At 41.7% G+C, this 15,089-nt stretch overlaps 1 protein-coding gene across 2 annotated transcripts in view; it reads left to right on the forward strand.

The window, feature by feature from the left end:
* The window catches only part of pla2r1 (phospholipase A2 receptor 1), a 95,196-nt gene that overhangs the window by 53,116 nt on the left and 26,991 nt on the right, over positions 1 to 15,089 (forward strand). For both annotated transcript variants that reach the window (XM_067987398.1, XM_067987399.1), the window contains exons 14-19: positions 1,783 to 1,867; positions 8,486 to 8,618; positions 8,728 to 8,763; positions 9,719 to 9,891; positions 11,971 to 12,038; positions 12,131 to 12,234. In XM_067987398.1, the coding sequence (XP_067843499.1) occupies positions 1,783 to 1,867; positions 8,486 to 8,618; positions 8,728 to 8,763; positions 9,719 to 9,891; positions 11,971 to 12,038; positions 12,131 to 12,234 (599 nt within the window). The remainder of the gene's footprint in view (positions 1 to 1,782; positions 1,868 to 8,485; positions 8,619 to 8,727; positions 8,764 to 9,718; positions 9,892 to 11,970; positions 12,039 to 12,130; positions 12,235 to 15,089) is intronic.

The raw sequence follows: 15,089 nt of genomic DNA on the forward strand, positions 1-15,089 counted from the left end.
ACACATGGCAGATGGAATTTAACGCAGAAAAATGATAAGTGGTACATTTCGGTCGGAAGAACTGGAGGGCACAACTCTAAAAGGGGTACAGGAACAGAGAGATCTGGGGGTATATGTGCGCAAATCGTTGAAGGTGGCAGGGAAGGTTGAGAAAGCGGTCAAAAAAGCATACGGGTTCCTGGGCTTCATAAATAGCGGTATAGAGTACATAAGTAAAGAAGTCATGATGAACCTTTATAAAACACTGGTTCGGCCACAACTGGAGTATTGTGTCCAGTTCTGGGCACCGCACTTTAGGAACGATGTGAAGGCCTTAGAGAGGACGCAGAAGGGATTCACTAGAATGGTTCCAGGGATGAGGGACTTTACGTGGACAGACTGAGAAGCTGGGGTGGTTCTCCTTGGAACAGAGATGGATGCAAGGAGATTTGATAGAGGTATTCAAAATCATGAAGGGTCTAGACAGTGTAGATAGAGAGAAACTGTTCCCATTGGCGGAAGGGTCAAGAACCAGAGGACATAGATTTAAGGTGACTGGCAAAAGAACCAAAGGTGACATGAGGAAAAACTTTTTTACACAGCGAGTGGTTAGGATCTGGAATGCACTGCCCAAGGTGGTGGTGGAGGCAGATTCAATCATGGCCTTCAAAAGGGAACTGGATAAGTACTTGAAAGGAAAATATTTGCAGGGCTACGGGGATAGGATGGGGGAGTGGGACTAGCTGGATTGCTCTTGCAATCGATGGGCCGAATGACCTCCTTCCGGGCTGTAACTTTTCTATGATTCTATAATACTGTTCCTTCCTCATCTTTCATGGCACATTGCAAACTAAATGTTGGACAGCAAATCAAGGAGCCAGAAGAAGATGTGAGGCCTAAAATAGAATAAAACATGTCCGCATTATGAAATGCGGAGCAATCACATTTTTTTTCTACCAACGCAAATTCAGTAGAATCTTACCACATAAATTGTTACTGGAAGATCTCTCACAATATTACTCACAGGTAGTTTGGCGTATGGAGCAGTGTCTGTATATGTTGCTTATACTGAGCTGATATTGTCGCTTTGTTTCTGATTGAAGTTCTGTAGTCTCTTGAAAGCTGTGTTTATCCTGCATGGCCATCGGTATATAGACACGAGGGGCCGATTTTCCTTCCTGCTTCTAGGCCGGCACAACTCTAGTGTGATGGATTTCCACTTACCACATGTTTGCACACCTGTCTTGGCTGATTTCTTGGAATCAGGCTTATTTTAACATCTTTGGCGGTTTCCCACTTCAGGGGAGAGAGTGAGTTCGTTGCTGTAGGCCTGGCAAGTCTGCAGCAAATGTAACCTATCTCCAGAGCAGTTGAAGGAAATCATTTCTTTTTAAAAATAAAATGGGGTAGGGAGAGTGTAATCGATTGGCCTACTATCAATAATACCCCATCAGACCATTTAAATTTAAATCACCACCAAGTGTCATAGCAACACTGTAGGCCAGGGGTGCACGTTGCTCTGGTAGAAATGATGGGAACTATATGAGATGTTGTGTTCCTGTAATTTGCATACTATTACAATATACCACGTATTTGGATGGACATATTGTATGTCCACATCATCTCAAGTGGGAAATCCTGGAAGTGGCAGTGAATGGGAGGGGGGTGGCTGGAATAATAGCTCCTGCCTGTTGGATCCAGCGTTCCTCCAGTGGAAAATCACCAAGATTTTTAATATTGCTATTGCTCAAATGAAATGAATTGGGGGGAAATGTCAGTCTAGAATCTTTTTATATATTCTAGGGAAGAAGAAAGATGGTTTTGGATTGGGTTTAGCAAAAGGAATCCAGCTTCTGAGGGCTCCTGGGAGTGGAGTGATGGCAGTGCAGTAAGTAATTCCAAATTATTTTTTACATGTTGATTTAACTTTACAGCATGTTCCCAGTTAATTTACTTTACATCCAATTCGATATGCATGAAGAAGTTTGAACAATAATTGATTCCCCCTAGAATTTATTTTCCTTTTAATGAAGGATAGAGATGGAAAGAAAACCCAAATAAAAATAGACAATTCTAGAAGAGCACAGCAGATCAGTCGACAGTTGAAAGAAAGAAGTTGCATTTATATGTGACGTTTCTTTCACTTTCTCAGAGCCACACAAAACTGCTTCAGAAAGAGAAATAAAGCACAATCTTTCGGAGTAGTGTTACATTGGAAACACTCAGCAGGTCAGGCTGCATGTATGGAGAGAAAAACTGATAACAGTTGAGGTCAATCATCAGAACTTACATTGATTACTGTGTTGGTGTTGCTGCTTCTTTATTCAAGTTGAGTTTGAAATTTAACCTATCTTTTCTGTTTGAAATGCTACAGATCTTTGTATGCTACAGTACTTTGCCCAAGCAGCCATTATTCATGTGTGAATTTATAGAATGAATGTGAGCAACCAGTTTAACTTTAGGAGGCATCATAGCTGAGCATAGAATCATAGAATCATAGAATCATAGAAGTTACAATATGGAAACAGGCCCTTCGGCCCAACATGTCCATGTCGCCCAGTTTATACCACTAAGCTAGTCCCAATTGCCTGCACTTGGCCCATATCCCTCCATACCCATCTTACCCATGTAACTGTCCAAATGCTTTTTAAAAGACAAAATTGTACCCGCCTCTACTACTGCCTCTGGCAGCTCGTTCCAGACACTCACCACCCTTTGAGTGAAAAAATTGCCCCTCTGGACCCTTTTGTATCTCTCCCCTCTCACCTTAAATCTATGCCCCCTCGTTATAGACTCCCCTACCTTTGGGAAAAGATTTTGACTATCGACCTTATCTATGCCCCTCATTATTTTATAGACTTCGATAAGATCACCCCTTAACCTCCTGCTCTCCAGGGAAAAAAGTCCCAGTCTGTCTAACCTCTCCCTGTAAGTCAAACCATCAAGTCCCGGTAGCATCCTAGTAAATCTTTTCTGCACTCTTTCTAGTTTAATAATATCCTTTCTATAATAGGGTGACCAGAACTGTACACAGTACTCCAAGTGTGGCCTCACCAATGCCCTGTACAACTTCAACAAGACATCCCAACTCCTGCATTCAATGTTCTGACCAATGAAACCAAGCATGCTGAATGCCTTCTTCACTACCCTATCCACCTGTGACTCCACTTTCAAGGAGCTATGAATCTGTACTCCCAGATCTCTTTGTTCTATAACTCTCCCCAACGCCCTACCATTAACGGAGTAGGTCCTGGCCCGATTCGATCTACCAAAATGCATCACCTCACATTTATCTAAATTAAACTCCATCTGCCATTCATCGGCCCACTGGCCCAATTTATCAAGATCCCGTTGCAATCCTAGATAACCTTCTTCACTGTCCACAATGCCACCAATCTTGGTGTCATCTGCAAACTTACTAACCATGCCTCCTAAATTCTCATCCAAATCATTAATATAAATAACAAATAACAGCGGACCCAGCACCGATCCCTGAGGCACACCGCTGGACACAGGCATCCAGTTTGAAAAACAACCCTCGACAACCACCCTCTGTCTTCTGTCGTCAAGCCAATTTTGTATCCAATTGGCTACCTCACCTTGGATCCCATGAGATTTAACCTTATGTAACAACCTACCATGCGGTACCTTGTCAAATGCTTTGCTGAAGTCCATGTAGACCACGTCTACTGCACAGCCCTCATCTATCTTCTTGGTTACCCCTTCAAAAAACTCAATCAAATTCGTGAGACATGATTTTCCTCTCACAAAACCATGCTGACTGTTCCTAATGAGTCCCTGCCTCTCCAAATGCCTGTAGATCCTGTCCCTCAGAATACCCTCTAACAACTTACCCACTACAGATGTCAGGCTCACTGGTCTGTAATTCCCAGGCTTTTCCTTGCCGCCCTTCTTAAACAAAGGCACAACATTTGCTACCCTCCAATCTTCAGGCACCTCACCTGTAGCGGTGGATGATTCAAATATCTCTGCTAGGGGACCCGCAATTTCCTCCCTAACCTCCCATAACGTCCTGGGATACATTTCATCAGGTCCCGGAGATTTATCTACCTTGATGCGCGTTAAGACTTCCAGCACCTCCCTCTCTGTAATATGTACACTCCTCAAGACATCACTATTTATTTCCCCAAGTTCCCTAACATCCATGCCTTTCTCAACCGTAAATACCGATGTGAAATATTCATTCAGGATCTCACCCATCTCTTGTGGTTCCGCACATAGATGACCTTGTTGATCCTTAAGAGGCCCTACTCTCTCCCTAGTTACCCTTTTGCCCTTTATGTATTTGTAGAAGCTCTTTGGATTCACCTTTGCCTGATCTGCCAAAGCAATCTCATATCCCCTTTTTGCCCTCCTGATTTCTCTCTTAACTCTACTCCGGCAATCTCTATACTCTTCAAGGGATCCACTTGATCCCAGCTGCCTATGCATGTCATATGCCTCCTTCTTCTTTTTGACTAGTGCCTCAATCTCCCGAGTCATCCAAGGTTCCCTACTTCTACCAGCCTTGCCCTTCACTTTATAAGGAATGTGCTTACCCTGAACCCTGGTTAACACACTTTTGAAAGCCTCCCACTTACCAGACGTCCCTTTGCCTGCCAACAGACTCTCCCAATCAACTTCTGAAAGTTCCTGTCTAATACCATGAAAATTGGCCTTTCCCCAATTTAGAATTTTAACTTTTGGGCCAGACCTATCCTTCTCCATAGCTATCTTAAAACTAATGGAATTATGATCACTGGTCCCAAAGTGATCCCTCACTAACACTTCTGTCACCTGCCCTTCCTTATTTCCCAAGAGGAGGTCAAGTTTTGCCCCCTCTCTAGTCGGGCCATCCACATACTGAATGAGAAATTCCTCCTGAATACACTCAACAAATTTCTCTCCATCCAAGCCCCTAATGCTATGGCTGTCCCAGTCAATGTTGGGAAAGTTAAAGTCCCCTACTATTACCACCCTATTTTTCTTGCAGCTGTCTGTAATCTCCTTACATATTTGCTCCTCAATTTCCCGTTGACTATTTGGGGGTCTGTAGTACAATCCTATCAAAGTGATCTCTCCCTTCTTATTTTTCAGTTCTACCCATATAGACTCAGTGGGTGAACCCTCGGATATATCCCCTCTCACTACTGCCGTGATGTTCTCCCTAATCAAGAACGCAACTCCCCCTCCTCTCTTACCTCCTGCTCTATCTTTCCTATAGCATCTGTACCCTGGAACATTGAGCTGCCAGTCCTGCCCCTCCCTTAGCCATGTTTCAGTAATAGCTATAACATCCCAGTCCCATGTACCCATCCATGCCCTGAGTTCATCTGCCTTGCCCATCAGACTTCTTGCATTGAAATAAATGCAGTTTAATCTAGTCTTCCCTTGGTCTTTGCCCTGCTTTCTCAGACCATCTGTCCGGTCATGTTCTGTACACTCTCCCTTACTGCCTTTTGTTTCTGTCACCACTTTATTTCCCACTGACTTCCTGCATCGGTTCCCATCCCCCTGCCACATTAGTTTAAACCCTCCCCAACAGCACTGGCAAACACTCCCCCTAGGACATTGGTTCCAGTCCTGCCCAGATGCAGACCGTCCAATTTGTACTGGTCCCACCTCCCCCAGAACCGGTTCCAATGGCCCAGGAATTTGAATCCCTCCCTCTTGCACCATCTCTCAAGCCACGTATTCATCTTAGCTATCCTGTCATTCCTACTCTGACTTGCCCGTGGCACTGGTAGCAATCCTGAGATTACTACCTTTGAGGTCCTACTCTTTAGTTTAACTCCTAACTCCCTAAATTCAGCTTGTAGGACCTCATCCTGTTTTTTACCTATATCGTTGGTGCCTATATGCACCACGACAACTGGCTGTTCACCCTCCCCCTCCAGAATGTCCTGCAGCCGCTCCGAGACATCCTTGACCCTTGCACCAGGGAGGCAACATACCATCCTGGAGTCTCGGTTGCGTCCGCAGAAACGCCTGTCTATTCCCCTTACAATCGAGTCCCCTATCACTATAGCTCTGCCACTCTTTTTCCTGCCCTCCTGTGCAGCAGAGCCAGCCACGGTGCCATGAACCTGGCCACTGCCACCTTCCCCTGGTGAGCCATCTCCCCCAACAGTATCCAAAACGGTATACCTGTTTTGGAGGGAGATGACCGCAGGGGACCCCTGCACTGCCTTCCTACTCTTCCTCTGTCTGTTGGTCACCCATTCACTATCTCCCTCAGTAATTTTTATCTGCGGTGTGACCAACTCACTGAACGTGCTATCCACGACTTTCTCAGCATCGCGGATGCTCCAAAGTGAGTCCATCCGCAGCTCCAGAGCCGTCAAGCGGTCAAACAATAGCTGCAGCTGGACACACTTCCCGCAGGTGAAGGAATCAGGGATACAGGAAGGAGCCCTGAATTCCCACATCCCACAAGAGGAACATGACACGGCCCTGGGATCTCCTGCCATGACTTAACCCTTAAATTAGCTTAAGAACAACTACAATGTCAAGAGAAAAAAAAAGGAAAGAAAAACTACTTACCACTCCCTTTAAGGAGTTTACTCCTTTAAATTGTTCTCAATTTAGAGAATGTTAACTACACTAGGGACCTTGATTCACTAAAAAATAAACGCTACTTCCTATAAGACCTGCAGACCTTCCCTTTCCTTTTACTTTAGTTACTGTAGATAAGTAGAAATACTCACCTGAACCTACTCACCAATCAGGTGCCTCCCCTGTGTCGCGTCCCGATCTGATTCCTGACGTCACTTCGAACTCGGTCGCAGCTCCGCTCGGCTCGGCTCCTCTCAGCGCTCTGAAATCCCGCCTTTTATCGGACGCTCCCTCCGCTCGGCTCGGCTCCTCTCCCACAATGCCCCTCCGCCGGATCCTGTTCTTGGCTCCTTTCCACACATGTGCCTTTCCAGTAGGGTCACTGGACATCAATCAGGAGTAGGAACTTTGATTTTCCCACTTCTAAACTCAAAGGACACTGAGGACAATTGTTGCACCCCTAACATCACCAGGGTTAATTCAGCCCAAACCAGAGAGCAAACGTTCCTGGTCTGCATTGGTGCAAACCCTGGTAAAATGATGGTAGGGACACTAGAGACCTAACTATTCATTGCCCTGCCTACATGTCTTCATTCAAAGCTGGTTCAAGCCAACTGTCATTGTTGACAATAAATTTGAACAAAACTATCTGATTCAGTGGTTCTATCTCTGTTGATTTTTCTCTTTTTTTTCCTCTCTCTCTCTCTCTCTCCTTCACAGCTTTGCTATCTCTCCCACTTTTCTCTCACTCCTCTTTTAGTTTTCTCTCTCTCTCACTTCTGTCTGTCTCTCTCTCTCTCTCTCTCCTTGGGTATTCCTCTCTCGCCTCTCCGCTTTTGTTTCTTCCTGCCTCCCTCCCATTTCTATTTCACATGCTCTCCCTTCACATGCTCTGTCTTCTCAACTTTGTTTCTCGTGTCCCTCACTTTTCTCCATCATCACTCACTTACTTCTCTTTCTCAATTTCTGTTCACCCTTTTTTGTTTTTCTTATCTTTTTCTCTTTTTATTCTTTTTAGAAGTTTTCTATTTGCTATATTTCTTATGGCATTGGAGCTTTTCTGCATGTAAGGAAGATGGATAAGATGAGGGAGAACCAGATGGCCTGTTCTCTCAAATAACCCGGAAGCAGGGCTTTCAAAAGAGAACAGGTTGTGGGGCTTGCAAAGAGAATGGGAGCAGGGTTTTCAAGGAGAATGGGCTGAGAAGTGGGACTTTCAAAAGCGGACAGAAAATGTGGAGCAGTGCTTTCAAAGATAAAGGGGTACAATTCTTTCAAACAGAAAAGGGCTTTCAAAGAGAACATGACTTTTAAAGGAGAACAGACAACAGGAAGTGAGAAATTGATGAGCTGGTTGCTGTTAAATGTTGGTTGGGACTGTCCCAGCCATCCAGTGCTGGTTTGTATGGTTTAACAACTCAATGCATCAACTTGTTGAGTCATCGAGAGAGCTTGGCAAAACATCTTTAACCAAAATAGCTGGAATATGATTTTATTTTGCTTTTTTGGCATACATTCTTACACTCTAAAATTCAGTGATTTTAGTTATTACTGCTCCTTCAAACAAAATGGTGAATCATCCCAGAAGGCACCATTTTTATGATGTAAATATTATTTAGTCTGTTTAATTTATTGTTATCAAGAATTTGATAAATGAGCCTTTTCATAATTTCATCCTTTAGACGGATATAAAAGCATATCATCGGATGTATATTTTTGACAAAAAAAAGTTACAGGAAACTGGGTTAATAAGTGTTCTATTTATGGTGAATGGCATTGGGCATGCTTTTTTCCCCCAAATGGACAATAAACCATTGCTGAACAGATAAAATCAATCATTTATTCGAAATGACAAAAATGAGGAACACCTGAAAAGAAAATAACTTCTCAGATTGTCAGGTATGAAGCTGTCATGAGAAACTAAGCCATCATATGACCTCTTGCTCTTTAGGTTGTTTCTCTGTTTTCGCTTGACAAAGACAAAGATGATGATGTCAGAATTTGTGCTGCATACAAATTTGATAAAACCATTGCGCCTTTTCGATGTGATGAAAAGCTCGGATGGGTTTGTAAAATGTCGAAAGGTAAAATGCTTGTTTTCAAAAAATGTGAAAGGGTTAGCAATTATTATTTTATCTAATATTATGGAATATGTGCAGTGTATATTTAATTGATAATCCCATTTTTCTCCAGGAACTGAACTGATAAAACCAGACTGGTACATTGATGGTAAGCAAAAGTAGCATTAAATGCATAAGTTAAATTGTATAGAATACATTTTATGCATTCTATAAATGCATAGGATAATTGTCCAGAAAACAATGCAATATATATTTCATAGAGTGTTGATTCAGTTAGTTATCCACCACATCTACACAGCCACTGACACAACCACTGTTGGCTTTAATTTGGAGTCTGCACGGGAGTGCAGGTCCTGACCAGACTGTTTTTCCGCCTTTTCACAGACGATTCAACTGGAGCTGATGATCTTATCCTGAGGAGAGAAGACTGAGTCTGAATCTCCTTCGTGACTCGGGTCTCTTGTTTGAGAGCAATATTCCAGCAACATAACCATTACACTATCCCAAAAAAATACCTTTTAGAGGGAGACGATACCTTCCCTTTTAGGCCTCAGCCCATTGCAAGGTCTAAAAAATTCCATGTTTACCTTGTTAGGACTCTTCTGCCCCCTTTTAAGCTTGTCCCCTCTTCTAGTGCAGCAGTGGGAGTCCTGCTGCAGCAGCACCGCACCTTCCTCCTTGGCACACACACACACAATTAAAATAGGTCAGGTTCATCACGGGCGGTGGGCTAAAGTCCTGCCCCGCCCCTATCCAGGCCCAGAAGTCTAAAATTAAAATATTAAAATTTTCTCTTTGTTTGTTTGTCATAAGAATAATGTAACGATGGTGCTTAGTCTGAACACTGATATGTATATATATATATATATACACTATATAATTTAAAGATAAACTAGCTGAAGTCTCCACCAGATCATTACTACATTTCTGTGTTACTAATTCTTTCAGTATAAGCTTTTCAACCATATTTCTCTGTTAATGGGTTATAAATAGAATCATGGAGACAGTTTTGTAATACTGGTGGGAACAAAATGTTGTCTGTTAGTAGCTGTGTGTAGCTTAATTTATAATCATGTAAATTATGAATTGTTTCCTCTGTGCAGAAGAGCAATATGCATTTGCACCTTGGGTCTTCTTTCAAGGAGCTGAATATTTGTTTTTTGAGACTGAGGGGAAGTGGCTTGCCGCTGCTATGGCTTGTAGTTTGATGGGTAGTGACTTGGCATCAATAAATACCCCTAAAGAGCTGGACTTCATTAAAAGCAGGATAGAAAAGGTAAAGTAAGACCAAGACTTTGCTTCAGATTTTACAGCGCTAACAACCTAAGGTATCTCAGAGCACTTTTTGAAGTGAATCTGTATTGCAAAAGCACTTTCTGAAGTGGTTCTATAATACCAGCTACATCTCTCACAGCTGTAGAAACATCAATATTTGTTTAACAGGGTCATTTTTACAACTGCCGCATCCACATCGCTTGCATGCGTGCAGTTGTTTTAAAGTTGCAAACTGACCTCTTCTGGGAAGGTGCTACATTCCCCAGTGCCTGGGAAAGATGCACATAGGTCAGTGAAATAAAAACTGCTTCTCTGCCCTCTAGAGGGCGATCATGAGCACTTCAACTGCTGCAAAAAGCATGGCTGCCTTCATCTCTGATGACAAGCCACTTTAGATTTATGTTGCAGTCAGAAGCAACTGTGCTACTGGAGGCATGAGCTGAAACTACCTCATTTGTTGGGGTGTGTCATCTTGTTTTCTTGGTTAGATTGCAACTAAGTTCAAAGCTGCAGCAACGTAAATTATTAGACAATTTATTTTGGACATTTAAAACCCCAGTCATGTGACACATAATAAAGAGTGGGCATTAATTTTGCCTCATTTAAAACTGACCAGTTACTTATTTGGGCTATTCATGAATTGGATTCTTGAGTTTAAATCTTTTGAATGAAGTGTATTTTTGCAGTATCTCCAAAAATATGTTGTTCTGATTTATGCATTATTTTCTCAGTACTATCAAAGAATATAAATGCCCACTTATTTAAATCATTACAAATCTTTAACTCCTGGAACAATATGTTCACATATTATTCCTCCTGATCTCAGTCCTAAATGGCCATCCCCTTATCCTGAGACTTTGCCCCCTAGTTCTAGACTCTCCAGCCAGGGGTAACAGCCTCTCAGCATCTACCCTGCCAAGCCTTCTCAGAGTCTCATATGTTTCATTGAGATCACCTCTTATTCTTCTAAACTCTTATTTTATATGATCCAATGTTAAATGAATCTGAATAAATGATGTTATAGACTTCCTGTTCACAGGATTGTTACAGATGTGTAAAAATCCAATACAATTTGTAAACCTTATGCAGCAAAATTCCACCATTTGTGCCAATATTGCAGAAAAAATCTTTGAAGAACTACAAAATCTTTGGCAAGGAACTAAATGGGCCTATACTCTCTAGAGTTTAGAAGAATAAGAGGTGATCTCATTGAAACATAGGAGACTCTGAGAAGGCTTGACAGGGTAGATGCTGAGAGGCTGTTACCACTGGCTGGAGAGTGGGGCAAAGTCTCAGGATAAGGGGTTGGCCATTTAGGACTGAGATGAGAAGGAATTTCTTCACTGAGAGGGTTGTGAATCTTTGGAATTCTCTACTCCAGAGGGCTGTGGATGCTCAGTCAAGTTGAGTATATTCAAGGCTGAGATCGATTGATTTTTGGACTCCAAGAGAATCGAGGGATATGGGGATCCGGCAGGAAAGCGGTGTTGAGGTCGAAGATCAGCCATGACCTTATTGAATGGCAGAGCAGGCTCAAGGGGCCGTACAGCCTGCTCCTGCTCCTATTTCTTAGGTTCATAAGAACATTATAAGAACATAATTAGAGATGCATTTAGAGCTTTACACAGCGAGTTGTATGAGTTGTAATGATCTGGAATGCACTGCCTGAAAGGGTGGTGGAAGCAGATTCAATTGTAACTTTCAAAAGAGAGTTCGATAAACACTTGAAGGGAAAAATTTACAGGGCTTTGGGGAAAAAGCTGGGGAATGGGACTAATTGGATAGCTTGTTCAAAGAGCCGGCACAGCTCTGAATGGCCTCCTGTGCTGTACCTACTATGATACTGCCTATTTCCACCTGCACAACAGCATCGTCTCCACCCTTCTTGTTGGAAGCGCATGATGACTCATTCAGCACAAGTGCCATGTATTGGTTTGTTTGAGTACTGGCTCATCTGGCTTTATTGATTTCTCTGGTGGTTAGTTCAGAGTTCTTTCTGATGTAAATAATGTTTTGCAACTTACAACAAAAGACACAGATTCACGCAATTCTTATTCATGAAACGTTTAATATTCTGCAGCTTTTAACAAGCGAGATTGAAAAGTGGTGGATTGGATTATATGCAGAAAATGCCAAAGCTGGATTCCGGTAAGGAGTAACAAACTCAAAAAATTGTCCTGTCATGTCCTTAATCAATCATTAATGGTATTTATCCTATTAAATGATTTATTTGTATATAGCTGGATAGATGATTCATCATTGTATTACAACAACTGGGATGACAACTATCCAAGCCGTTTGCATAAACATAGTGGCAGATGTGTTTACATGTCATCAAAAACAGGTAATTATTCCATTATACCAGTCACTAAATTTGCTACTTTAATATTTGGTGAGATAATTTTGCTAGGTTTGTATAAAATGGATGAGCAGTGTGGAAGCATTTTTTTAAGAGAATTGCCATTGATCTTAGCAAGCCAACTGCTAAGTATGCGGGGGGGGGGGGGGGGGTATGATTTTACATTTAAAATTTTAAATATAAAATCATACCCCCCGCATACTTCATCTGATTGTCACCACAGCATAACTACAGTCCAAGTCGCCATTGTTCCATGACATTGTCTATAGTTTCCATAGATAATGTGGACCCAACACAGAATCAGTAATGATGTCCTCTATATCTGTATAAGAAAATATTTTTGTCTGTAATGGCTATTTGTACATAGGGTCATTCCTGAGCTTCTGCTCAGTCTTACTTGTGCTATTGATCAGTGAGTGGTTGATGTAACAGAGGCTCAACAAATGGGGATAGGTGAAACAGAAATTAAAAATAATTTCAGCTACCATGACAATCCCCCACCCATTCCTCTATATATCCCTAAAAATAACATATTACTGAATAAACATCTTAAAAACAATTCATCAAAAAATGATAAACTTAGCCATCTCAATCACTCCAACAACTTCATTTTCCCCCTCCCCTCCCTATTAGATCTAAACAGCTTGGAGCTTGCACAACCCTCCCCCACTACTACACCACATTAGATCTACCACAGCTGAACATTCATCCTGACACCCAGTGTGAAGAACACATGCAAAACACACAAACAAATATTTGCATGCCAACTTAGCATTCTTTTGCCATTACCCTGGCAATGATCCATTGCCCAGCCTTCCTACTTCCTCCCTGGTCTCAGCCCTGATTTGGAATGAAATAAACAAAAACACTTCTGGCTCTCTGTGGGAGCGCAAATGTTTGAGATGAGCCTCTTACTTCCAGGAGCACACTCCCTTTTAGTCAGAACCACTTCAAGAATCCACAACACTGCTTTCACTGAGTTGTTTACTGCTGAGATCAGTCAAAGCAGAATCATGGATTCTTACAGTAGGCTTTAACTGGAGAGAGGGTGAAATACATGCCAGCCCTGGGTCATCTCAAGCATTGAGCAAAAATCCAAGGCCATCTACGAAAATATGTAAAAGTGACAAATGTTTGTTATAATTAGGAGAAAACAGTTGTGAGATATCCATGGTATTGTGCTGATAAACAGGGAAGAGGGTGGCATTGAATGTAGAAAATTTATAAAGATCCTATTAAATGTGCATGATTACAATGAATACTTTATTTTTTCCCACAGTGTTAATGACATAATTTCAGATTACATTATGTGGGGGAGGGATTTAGGGATGCACGGAGAACTATTTTTTTTAACCTATGCACTAAGGTAATTTTTATATATGAAATTGTGTGTGTGTGTTTGTTTTACGCCCTGCCAAGGTTGAAAGTTCAGCCTATTGTTTTTTTTTCTATAATTAATACTTGTACAAAGTGAGTAAACACTTGTGAGAGTTTGATGCTAGCACATGTTCAGGCAAATAATGTGTCTACATTTTTAAGTTGGCAAATTACACACTGAGCAAAGGCATTGCAGGGAACCCTTGTGGTGTGTGTGAAGAGTGATATGTAGGCTATCATGGATCCTCAATGTATCCAGGGGCAACATATGTCAGAAAAATTAAGTCTCTGGAGCAGAGAATCTCTGTGCCCAAGGAGCAAATGATTACACTCTGCAACATCAAAGAGGATCAATCGTACTCTGCAGATTGTGGTCAGCCAAGAGGCAGTATTCAATAGTTCAGAACACAGGGGGAGTCAGTTGCAAGAAATTCCTGAGTTACTGGAACTGTTAAATTGATACATACAGTACTGTAGAAGGGCTAAGAGGTATCAAAAAATTAAATTAGAAAACCAGTAAAAAGAATAAGGTTTAATATTTCAAAAAAATTAGAGTCAGGATTGAGTGGTGTCTATGTGAATCCACGAAGCATTCAAAACTAAACTGAAGAGTGAGAAACATTAATAACTATAGAGGGATATGGTATAGTAGCTATAACAGAAATGTAGTTTAGGGTTGGACAGGATAGGAACTTAATATTCTTGGTAACATTTTCAGGAGAAAAAGAGGAGGGGCAGCATAGTGAAGGATTCTATCACAATGCTAGAATGTAAGGATGTCCTGACGGTTTTGTTAAGACGGAATCCATATGGTTAGGAATAGGATGAGAAATGGTACAATTCTCATTGTGCATTACAACAATAACTTGCATTTATATAGCGCCTTTAACATAGTAAAAACATCTAAAGGTGCTTCACAGGGGCGTTGTCAGACAAAATTTGACACCAAACCACTTAGAGATATTAGGATGGATGACCAATAGCTTGGTCAAAGAGGTAGGTTTTGAGGAGAGAGGGGTTTAGGGAGAGAATTCCAGAGCTTAGGACCTAGACGGCTGAAGGTATGGGCTGTGGAGACCATCAAACAGTAGAGATGAGAGGGCCATATCTGAAGACAGTTCAGAGAGATATTTACGAACAACAGGGTAATAGTATTGGGTGTTTTTAACTGTCTAAAGATGATCTGGGATAAAGGGAATCCCTATGGTCAAAGTGAGGCATGCTTTTCAGAATGTGTCCATCTGCTTCCTAGATTGGAATGTTTGTTGTCTAATGAAAGAAGTATTGCTTGGTTTAGTTCTGAGAAATGAAGTGAGACAAATAAGTGATGTGAAAATAGGATAATGATTGGGAAATAGTGACCACCACGTGATGTAAAAATAGTAAAGAGTAATGAAGAGTCAAAGATAAGGGTGCTGGATACCATACAATGCTTATAGCGAGCTAATCACGTTGACACCAAC

Source organism: Heptranchias perlo, chromosome 7, assembly GCF_035084215.1.
Source record: "Heptranchias perlo isolate sHepPer1 chromosome 7, sHepPer1.hap1, whole genome shotgun sequence".
Classification (NCBI taxonomy): domain Eukaryota; kingdom Metazoa; phylum Chordata; class Chondrichthyes; order Hexanchiformes; family Hexanchidae; genus Heptranchias; species Heptranchias perlo.